General features: G+C 42.7%; 1 protein-coding gene across 1 annotated transcript in view; it reads right to left on the bottom strand.

The window, feature by feature from the left end:
- The window catches only part of LOC124594353 (rho guanine nucleotide exchange factor 12), a 1,115,193-nt gene that overhangs the window by 755,962 nt on the left and 347,225 nt on the right, over positions 1 to 12,006 (bottom strand). Inside the window, exon 5 of the mRNA XM_047132720.1 lies at positions 1,368 to 1,507. Coding sequence (XP_046988676.1) covers positions 1,368 to 1,507 — 140 coding nt within the window. The remainder of the gene's footprint in view (positions 1 to 1,367; positions 1,508 to 12,006) is intronic.

The raw sequence follows: 12,006 nt of genomic DNA, 5'->3' as shown, positions 1-12,006 counted from the left end.
TTGCTTGGTAGCTGACACTTCACGCGCTGGACGTGGTTTCCACCAATCAGAACGCTATACGTCACACCTGAACCGTTCACGTCGCCAAACTGCCACAACAATTGGTCAGTTCACTTTCGATTCCTCGTCCGGCATTTTTTCTTCGTGTGTTTGGATCGCGAATCGTGGGTCTGGCACTTTTATTTCGTATTTCATCACACATTAAACGACACCAAAAACAACACACACACACACACACACACACACACACACACACACACACACACACACAACGATGCTAATGAAATACAACAGTTTGATGCACTAACCAAATACTACTGGATACTTTGGCAAAGGCGCGATTCAGTCTCACAATACATTTATCATGGTCACAGAGAAGGGATTACATATGCTAAGCTTCGCAAGACACTGCGTCAAGCCGAACTTTTAAAGGCTAAAATTCATAGAATCTTTTCAAATGCATAGAAACATTTCTTTTTCAAATCTAATCAAAAATGTTTCATTAATATTTTTATTCGATTAATTGATATAAACGCATTTTTTTATCTTTTATATCTAATTCTTTGCCGCGTCATTTTCGTCGCTTATTTAACTTTTTATTTGCTCTTATTTTTCTGTCATTCTTTTTCTTCGTATGGAATATGCCTGTGTCGCCTATAATCTGCAGCCAAGTGCCGACCCGGAGTAGTCATCGGTTAGTAACGCGGCAGCTCTTGTAGGCAGTGTGACGATAGCTTCAGCTAACCAATGACAGAGAAAAATTACAGTTTGCTTTTAATGTTGAAACTGAATTTTTCTGTCTTGAGTTTGCTTGCAGAGCTTTGCTTTAATCGCTGTGAAAAAAGCGATCGCGATTTTAGTTCTGCCGCAGATCGTTGCCGGTTCCCGTTTTCTCGGGCACAATGCACACCACGAAGTTATAGTCAACTTAGGACATGAATTTAAATTTAGTGCTACAAAATGCGACGTCTGCCACAGTTCAGTCACTGGTCGCTTATTAAAATCAGTTGTGAACAGAGCATCTGGGATTTCCATCTTATACCGCGGCGGCCGCATCCAACATTGCTCCATGTTACACATTAATAGCATTTGTGAAGTGACCCGCCGTGTTTGTATGTCACCTGTAACCGAGAGGTAGCCGGCAGCCGATGTGGTAATACTGTAGCGGCAAGTAACAAGAGGTCAACAATCAAGTAATTTTAATCGTTAGTATACTACACACTCTCGAAACAAACTTGTTTTGTTTTATTTTGTTTGTCTGTGTGTGTGTGTGTGTGTGTGTGTGTGAGAGAGAGAGAGAGAGAGAGAGAGAGAGAGAGAGAGAGAGAGAGAGAGAGAGACAGAGAGTGGAGAAGGGTAATACTCACGTCGACGGGCTGTGGCGGCGTGATGCGCTCGTTGCGCGCGGGCGCCGAGTGGTGGTGGTGCAGCGGCCGTGGCGACGCCATTCCCAGCGTCAGGGGGCGCGTCGGCGCTGGTCGCACCGTCAGCGCCACCCTCGTCGACGCTGCGCAGACAAACAAAACACATTTAAGTCTCACTACTGCCATCTGAGGCATTATATTATATACGTAGGCGATCAACTGTGCCTAGTCACAACTGACAATAACAGGAAAATAATCAGCTTACATTCATCTGGCAACACTACGAATATATGACAATCTTGTAACACGTACAATCTGCTCAGAGAGAGACCCAACAATAATTTGAAGCCATATTGACATATTTATCTATGACTGCAAGTCAACATCGAGATTCTAACTGAAATGACACGAGTTCAAAAATTCACACCCCAACACAAATTTGTATTCAGTACTCTTAAAACACAAAGTATATGACATTGAGGTTACACGACAGCAAGACATGCCGAAGACATTCTGCTGACAACACCAGGATCGACATACCGATAGTCAAATCGAAGCTAGCCTTCTTTTCCCCGCCATCTTGTTTTCTGCACTGCTGATTTGTCTTGTGTTATCGTGTTTCAAAGACATCCTTGTCAAGTTTGTGAAAAATGGTAAAGAAGTCAAAGAGAGCCATGAAAACACCTATATCTCAGCACATCACAAGAAGACTGCCACGCCACATGTGAACAGCAGACCAATATACAAAGTGACATCCCCTCTTACTAGGTTATCCTCCTCTCTCTCTACAGGATGATCACGGCATTCATGCAAAGAAACTTGGTTGTATATACAAGGTTACTGCAGCATTTAAATTCACATAATTTGCTGTCAAATCTACAGTTTGGTTTTAGAAGTGGTTTAACAACTGAAAATGCTATATTCTCTTTTCTCTGTGAGGTTTTGGACCGATTAAATAAAAGGTTGCGTACGCTAGGTGTTTTCTTTGATTTAACGAAGGCTTTTGACTGTGTTGACCACAAAATATTACTGCAGAAATTGGACCATTATGGAGTAAGGGGAGTAGCTTACAATTGGTTCGCCTCTTACTTTAAGAACACAAAGCAGAAGGTAATTCTCCGCCATGAGAGTGGTAGTGATGTTCAGTCCCAATGGGGCACTGTTAAGTGGGGCGTTCCCCAAGGGTCAGTGCTGGGGCCACTGCTGTTTCTTATTTATATAAATGATATGCCTTCTAGTATTACAGTGATTCAAAAATATTGTTTGCTGATGACACCAGCTTGGTAGTGAAGGATCTTGTGTGTAATGTTGAAACATTATCAAATAATGTAGTTCATGAAATAAGTTCGTGGCTTGTGGAAAATAATTTGATGCTAAATCACAGTAAGACTCCGTTTTTACAGTTTCTAACTCACAATTCAACAAGAACCGATATTTTTGATCAGACAGAATGGGCATATTATAAGCGAGACGGAACAGTTCAAGTTCCTAGGCGTTCGGATAGATAGTAAGCTCTTGTGGGAAGCCCACGTTCAGGATCTTCTTCAGAAACTAAATGCTTCTTTATTTACCAGAAATAAGTGACAGTTCAACACGTTAAATAGTCTACTTCGCATATTTTCATACACTTATGTCGTATGGTATTATTTTTTGGAGTAATTCTTCTGATTCAAAAAGGGTATTTTTGGCTCAAAAACGGGCTGTTCAAGCTGCATGTGGTGTAAGTTCGAGAACCTCTTGTCGACCCCTGTTCAATAGTCTGGGAATTCTGACATTGTCCTCACAGTATATATTTTCTTTAATGTCGTTCGTTGTTAGCAGTATTAGCTTATTCCCAAGAGTTAGCAGCTTTCACTCAGTTAATACTACGCAGAAATCAAATCTGCATGTGGAACGCACTTCCTTGACTCTCGTGCAGAAAGCAGTGCACTATTCTGGTGCATCCATTTTCAATAAGGTACCACAAGAACTCAAAAATTTTAGCAGTAGCCCAAACACTTTTAAGTCTAAACTGAAGAGTTTCCTCATGGCTCACTACTCCTATTCTGTCGAGGAGCTCCTGGAAGAGCTGAAAAATTAAGCAAATTCCAGTGTTACATTGTTGATTTTCTTCATTTAAACTTACGAATTGTCGCCTGAATACGTTTCTTATATTTCATTTTATCTGTTTCTACTATCGTGTTATAATTTCATGTATTGACTCGTTCCTTGACCATGGAGACTTCTCCTTAATTTGGTCCCACGGAACAATAAACAAATAAAAAATAAACAAGGCAGCAATCGTGCTACTGTAGTTTGGGGGGAGGGGGGCATCATAGTAAACTGACGATGATGCCTACGCCACGAAATTCACCATATCTGAACGTGATGGAACACATCTGGGACATAGCTATCGCCAATTTCGCACCCACAAACCGGCAGCCCGAATTTTACGGGAAGTGCGTGACCTTTTCGTAGGGATCTGGTGGCCCAAAGCCCCGGAAACCTGACGAAGACTTTCCGGATGCATGCCATGCTGTATCGCTCGTGTACTGCGTTCCACTGGTCGACCAACACGCTATTAAGCAGGTGGTCATGATGTTCTGACTGACCATTTTAAGTCTATCCCGATGGACGGCCGCCGTACAAAGGCATACGTCGTCTTGTCTTTTCGGCATGCACGAGCCGGCTTCTGGTACCCGGCAGAATTTGGCTGCGTTCGACACAAAATACATGCTGCGTGTTGTGGTTGAAGCCAACCAACCTGACTGCAGCGCCACAGTCTTTACGACAGCATCAGATTATTCCTTAATCTTTTAAGCAGGAAACAAGAATCTCTTTCTTGGGAGGTGCTATTAGCGGGGTAATGTAAAGATCAATCAGAGTTGTTGCATCCTGCTCCCAAGGCACGATTGGCTGAAAGTCCTCCATGTTTAAACAATTTTGGGAGACATTTAGAGTTCAACAAATCGAGAAGGCAGTCAGCAGCCCTCCTGGGTGTATGAGGCAAATCGTGGGCTCACGGGATGGAGGTTACGTTTAAAAGTGTATCATATTTCTGAATTCGAAAATTAGTCAGTGACTGATGAAGTTATTCTGCCAGTATGAAAGCAGAATTCGCAACAGTATTTCCACGTGTGGGCGTGGAACTCTTGTTAGGCATTTTCGGATTTTTAGGTGAGTGTTGCGGCATACTGAGTGTGTACGTCGTAGATGGGCAAAGGCCTCATATCTGATCGTGGAGCCATTAGGTAGCTGAATACAGTGGTTAATGGTAGACACTGGCTTGGCAGGGTGTCACTGAAGTAAACAAACCGTACTTTTCAACACCTGACTTAGGTCGCTATGTATTGCTACCTTTCCAAGAACTCATCAACTTATCCGGCTCCGTCAGTAAACATTTTCCTTGTTACACAAAGGAGCAAAACGTCGCGTATTTTGTCTCGTGCGCATCGCACCGCTAAGAGTGCGCTGATTCCGGCCATGGCCACGAGTGTTTCCTAGTGACCCTCTGATTTCAGGACACACATACACATACATACACACACACACACACACACACACACACACACACACACACACACACATTCTTCTCCTAATCATTTTCATTCCTGTACCCTCAGATTCCGCGAACTTTCGCACCTGTTCCTCCAATCTTGCAGAGTGTGTGTGTGTGTGTGTGTGTGTGTGTGTGTGTGTGTGAGAGAGAGAGAGAGAGAGAGAGAGAGAGAGAGAGAGAGAGAGAGAGAATAATTTTCAAGCTATGGCGGCTAAACTCCTAGCAGCTAGATGAGATTATTTACTAGCCATAGTGTTGGTATAGCAGCACAACGGAATCATCGGCAACCAATTTTATTTACATATGTTGCTTGCCGTAGTAGATTAATTCCCCTCTCACCTGACTTATACGTATAATGTTATACTGATACTGCATTCTTTTTTTCTTTCAAAATGTAATTTGTAAGCGGTGAAACGTTACCGGAAATCGTTTTTCATTCTGTTATCAAGAGGTCACTGAAATCTTTCCCTCAGCCGTCGGAAAGTAACTAAAACGGACTGGTTAAGCTTTTTATTTTAAAAAATATGTATTCCAAATGTACCGTATGCACATAATTTCTTTGTAAAACTGACAGTCATAACAGGGTCATGTACGAGACGGACTTGGGAAAACAAGTGTGAGAGCTGCGTTTTTTAACAGCGTCTAAATCCCTCCAATGAAAAAATCGGAAAATCATACTGAAAAATGAAAGATCAGTGAAATTTTGCCATCAATAGCGCATATTGAACACAATAATTAGCGCAGAAATATGAACTAAAATTTCATGTGGTTCTAATGAAAATAGTGCGAGCTTATCTGACAGAGGAAGAACATTTCTCGAGTACTGCTGCACTTAACGTAAACATATGTTCTAACTCAAGCAAACATTCACTGAGTAACTACATCATACTAAGAATCAAATACGAGTCTTCAATAACAGTAGAGGTTCAATAACTGCCTATTCCGTCTCGAAACACGGGCTGATATGATATGTTAGACTAGGTGAATTTCGGACAGTCATCAGTTTTCTTTTCAGTACGTCGTATAGAAGCAGAGATATTTGCGGAAGTACACAAATAATGGTGAAGAATGGGATCAGTACTCCACTATTTATCTATGTGAACGACACTGTAATTGAATTTACGTTGTCATACACGGCACAGAAGTAATCAAACCCCCTCAATTGTTTTAACCGCATTTATGGGGCAGAACAACTTCCACTGCTGTCCGCCTTCACTTTCTTGACGTAAATATGTTGCTTTAGCTACCATTCCTTTTTAAGTACGTAAAGACCCAACAGCAACAAAATAAGCAGCTTTAAACGGCCTGGGAGGAGGTAGGCGAAGTGAAAGATATATGTATCCTCATACGTAGGAGAGGATTACTTATGCTGTCTCTGTTTTAACTGGAAAAACCAACATAACAAAAGTACAGGTGAGAAAGTGTACTGAAATATCAGCTGTACTGTGGAAAACTGACTAAAGCATCACATCCTGTTAAGTAAATTATATATACATCTGACCCTCGCAAACCACATATGGTGTGTGGTGGAGGATACTTTGTGTACCGCTGCCATTGCCCCCTTCCGTGTTCCAGTGACGCTGATACGTCTCTGTGTGAGTTCGAATCTTTCTAGTTTTACCTTCAAGCTCTTTTCAGGATATATTGTGAGAAGAAGCAGTACGTTAGCTGACTCTTTTTGCAAAGTACGCTCTCAAAACTCAACCGCAAACCACAAAGTGTTGCCCAATTCTAGTAGCGCCTGCCACTGGATTTGGATGGTTGTGTCCGTGACACTACCGCGCTTACTAAAATGAACAGGTGACGAAAGTCGCTGCTCTTCTGTGTATTCTCTCTATTTTCTCTATCAATTCTATCTGAATATGAACTGAATATGAATATCCAGGTATCGGTAGAATAAGGGTTTAGCAAGGTAACTCCTTCGTCGGCAGGCTACATTTCCAAAGGATTTTTCCACCGAATGTCAGACTGCTACTTCTTACAACAGCAGATTGCGACGTTGCCAACATAATTTACACATGTTGTGGAAAGTAACTGTCCTACAGTATTCTTCTATGGTACTAAAACTATGCCTGAAAATTTCTCCCCGTTAAGAACGACATGAGTTCTATTTATTAAGAACTCTTCAATCAAATCAGAAGGCTGTCTGATATTGTGTGTGCTCGTATTTTGTTGATTAGGAGGCAGTGCGGAACTGTACTGAACGCCTCACGTAAGTCGAGGAACACGACATCTACCGGGGCGCCGGTATCTTTTGCCGTCCTAGTCTCGTAGACGAACAGGGCGAGTTGGATGTCGCGAAATCATTGTTTTCAGATTCCGCGTAGACTCCTACAGAGGAGATTTTTAGCCTCCACAAAAGCCATAATACGCGAGCATAAAAATGTTGACGTCAGCGATGAGGCCTGTCCGCGTTTACACAGCGAGATGGGAACTCCACTCAAAGAAATAACATCACCAGAAAAATACACAAACAAATAAATAAATTTCGATTTGCTCAAAAGGCAAAATCTTCAAAATGTATTTATGAATGTGCCATTCTGCTTAAGAACACAGGCCGTTACTATAAGTAGTGATGTTACTGGAGAAATTGCGCCTAATAGTTTTCCACGAATCGGAAGAAATACCTGGCACGGATCCACTACTAAGTGAACTGCCGCACACCCAGGACAGTGGGTCTGGCGAACTTCCAGATATATTTGTAGTGTGGGCGGTCCTCAAAAACTGTGAGTGAGTAGAATGCTTCTCAGTTTCGGATATAAAGAAGCATTTGTCTAGAAACAATCGCCCAAGCAAGTTGCGAGCGCAGGCCGTACAGGCAGCTTTCAGTTCCCAGCAGCATACGATTTGTCGGCACGGTGCGCGGTGTGGCGCTGCGCTAGGTGAGCGCGTGCGCAGAGCGGCTGGACCGGCGTTGGCGAGTCACGTGACCGCGGAGCCAAGCCCGCGGCTTGCGCAAGTTTTACATCACCGCCGCGTTTTGCCGTGCGCGACCTGCCGCTGCGCAGCACCCAAATATTCCCTCCACACCGACAACACCGCGCGCTCACGCTTGCAGTCATTGCACGATTGCAAGCAAACGATCTGCTGGACTCTACTTGTGCGCAAAATTTATAGTGCACAGAATAATGTGTTGAAATCGGCCAACTCAGTCAAATATCTGGGTGTAACACATTGTAGAGATATGAAATGGAATGATCACAAAGATTCAGTCGTGGGTAAGGCAGGTGATAAACTTCGGCTTATTGGCAGAATACAGGGGAAGTGCAACAAGTCTACAAGAGAGATTGCTTATATATCACTCGTGCAACCCATACTGGAACATTGCTCGAGTGTGTGGGACCCGTACCACATGGGACTCACAGCAGGGGATATTGAACGCATACAGAGAAGGGCAGCAATAAGGGTCAGAGGTTTCTTTAATCTGTGGGAGAATGTCACAGACATATTGAAGGAACTGAACTGGAAGACTCTTAATGACAGATGAAAACCATCCCAGGAAAGACTATTAACAAAGTTCCAAGAGCCGGCTGTAAATGATTTCTCTAGGAACATACAACCCCCTACGTATCGTTCACACAGGGATCGTGCAGATAAGTTTAGAATAATTACAGCAGGCACAGAGGCATTCAATCATTCTTCCCGCGCTCCATACATGAATGCAACAGGAAGAAACCCTAATAACTGGTACATTGGGACGTACTTTCTGCCGTGTACCTTACGGTGGTCTGCAGAGTGTAGATGAAGATAAACCCTCCGCTATGTGCTGTACTCCAGAACCAACCACGTGCTGTATGGTGGATTCTAAGGCTTCATCACTTTATGCCTTTGTTATTCTAAACTGAAGCGCCGAAGAAAATGGTACAGGCAATCGTATTCTAATACAGACATAAGTAAACAGGCAGAATACGGCGCTGCGGTCGGCGACGCCTATGTGAGACAACCAAGTGTCTGGCGCAGTTGTTAGATTCGTTACTTCTGCTGGAATGGCAGGTTACCAAGATTTAAGTGAGTTTTAACCTGGTGTTGTAGTCGATGTACCAGCGATGAGACAGCATTTCCGAGGTAGCGATGGAATGGGAATTTTCCCGTACGACAATTTCATCAGTATTCCATCAACAAGTGTCAGCGTGCGAACCACTCAACGAAATAACATCGATATAGGCTTTCGGAGCAGAACGCCCACTTCGTTGATGACTGCACGCACAAAGCTTTATGCCTCGACTGGGCCCGTGAACAACGACATTACACTTTTGATGATTGGAAATATGTTACCTGGTCGGAGAAGTCTCGTTTCAAATTGTATTAAGCGAATGTACGTGTATGGGTCAGGAGACAACCTCATGAGTCCATGCACCCTGCATGTCAGCAGAGCACTGTTCTAGCTGGTGGAGGCTCTGTATTGGTGAGGAGCGTGTGCAGTTAAGAGTGATATGGGCCCCATGATACATCTAGATACGACTCTTTACAGGTGAAATGTACGTAAGCATCCTGTCTCATCAGCTGCATCCATTCATATCTATTGTGCATTCCGACTGACTTGGGCAATTCCAGCAGGACAATGCGACACCCCACACGTCCAGAATTGCAACCGAGTGGCTCTGGGAACACTCTTCTGAATTTAAACACTTCCACTGGCCATCAGACTCCGCAGAAATGAATATTACTGAGCATATGTGGGATGTCTTGCAAACTCTTAACGGATTTACGGACAGCCCCGCAAGATTCTTGGTGTCAGTTCCCTCCCGCATTACTTCAGACTTTAGTCGAGTCCACGCCACGTTGTGTTGCGGCACTTCTGCGTGCTCGCGGGGGCCCTACACGGTATCAGGCAGATGTAACAGTTTCTTTGGCTCTTCAGTGCATTTCCATGTTGGGCGTAGGAAGAAATGCTGTTTATATGCCTCTCCACAAACCCGATTTTCCCTAATTTTTCTGTTTTGGGTGTGTTTCTCTGATGTTCACACATTGATGTCACAAAATGTGCACAACTTCTCTGAAAATTCTGTAACTCTTCCTTTAGTCAACACACACAATTAATACTCAGCAATCGGTCGGACAAATGTTTTGTACGTGATCTTTTTCGTCATAGATTTAACACTTTCTTAGTATTCTTTCAATGGACCTCAGTCTCTTATTTGCTTTTTATCACATTTCGATTCAGTCTGTAAAGTTGTGCTCACACTTTTAAGAATGGTGAAGGATTTCAGTGATTACTCGGAAACGGAATAATTGAAAAATAATGTATGTTTTGGTATATTTATGTGCATTATATTAATTTCGATTATGGTGAGTGTCAGCTGCAGATGATTTTATCATCTGTAGGTCTACCCGCTTTTTTATAAGTCCACAGCTGCGTCCTTCACAAGCACCCTACGAAAGGAAGCTAGCGATGTCAGAAACTGAGTGTTCAACACAGAGGAGCCTCTTAACTCTGAGCCCTCCCTCCCCCCCCCCCCCCCTCCCCTGGTACAAAAAAAAAAAAGTGTGACTATTCATAGTTTCTCGAAACCTTTGCAGCAATTGAGTGCCTGAGTGCCAATGGCGTAAATCTCAAGATGACGCTGCATGCAGTTCAGGACTTGTGTGTGACTGCCACCTCTTTCTAACATTATTCTTTCACATTCTTTGTTTTCAACATATACCGCAGATCTTCTTCTAATTGTTTCGCAAAATATTTCAGCCACTACACCTGCATGCTTCGAAATACATGGATCACTTTTTCCAATCGCAGCTGGAACTCTTTACGGATACCTATGACAGCGAATCGCAGCTCTACCAACGAGATTGATACTATGAAAAGTTTTGCTTCATCTCCCAAATGCGGAGACTCTCTTTAAATATCTGAGCATTCTGTTCAAAAATATTTATATTAGCTGGAATTTACTTTTGGCGTTTCGCTGCACAGTAACCCTACCAGCTCTTCCTACACTACAGAATTATCTATTGTAAAATTATCTCTTTTAAAATTACTGCCAACATTTCGGAGACTCACGGATGACCGTCTCATGATGAGTATATCATAGAACTTTGAGACCTAAACTTTGTTTCAAACGACCCACCTACATCACTTTTACACCATTTATCTGAATGTAACTTACTCGTTTTAAGGAAATGCTATGTTAGGATTCCAGACGTGAAGTTCTATTAAGCTACATTTAAAAGTATAATGAGCTGAAACAGCACCCGCCGGCAGTCTTCTGCATTTAACAGTTTCTTTCTTTTCTTGCGTAAAGTTTGATTGTGAAAGTTGATATATGCTGTATCACGATACTCTTCACGAGTTACTGAACGCCGTTATAAGAAAATTTAACAGACCCAAGAAAGCCTAAGGCCGCTTCTGTATATAGCAAAATAATAAAACATTTCGAATATTAACGGCATGGCAAACCATTAGACGATTTGAACACTATTAATTGTCTCGAGGAGTCAATGAAGCTATCGTGGTGCTATGACTAAGGGTTCCGGCTGTGTATGCTGTGACCTTTCTTTTTAATTAGGCGAATTCCCTTGTCACAACATCTACATGAAATGCTCAGCACAGGCTTCGCTAAAACTGTGGTGACAATCGAAAATTTGCACCAGTCCGGGACTCGAACGTAGGTTCCTGCTTTTCGCGAGCAGACATGTTAATCACAGGGCTATCTGAGCACGATTCCAGGATTAATTCAAACCGAGTTACTCATGATCTACAACAGTATTACACCACAGGCTCTTTCACGGGATATATGGAAATAACCACACTGGAAGAAAGGAGTTGGTGGCGAACCTGCAATTTGTCACTGCATATTTTTTATGTATATATTCATTTCTGTGGAGTCTTTAGCAAACAGCTTAAGCCAGCCCAAAATCTGGTGTGTCGGTACACTAGTACCCTGTGAAAGTATTCTGCGTTAGTTACTCAAATACAGAAATAAATACTACGGCCCGAGTGGTTGCAAAATTTCAGAAGCATATGACTGTTTGAGAAACCTTCACGATGTATGTATTGCTGCAAATGAGCGAACGATAACGATAGGGTGCTTAAACACAACTAAGCTGCAAGAGTGCATACTTTTGTAGATGGTCATGATACTTCGACAACTTCAACAATGAGTAGTGGCA

Source organism: Schistocerca americana, chromosome 2 (genome assembly GCF_021461395.2).
Source record: "Schistocerca americana isolate TAMUIC-IGC-003095 chromosome 2, iqSchAmer2.1, whole genome shotgun sequence".
Taxonomy (NCBI): domain Eukaryota; kingdom Metazoa; phylum Arthropoda; class Insecta; order Orthoptera; family Acrididae; genus Schistocerca; species Schistocerca americana.
Note: the sequence above shows the minus strand (reverse complement) of the source record. Positions and strands in the feature narration are given on the sequence as shown.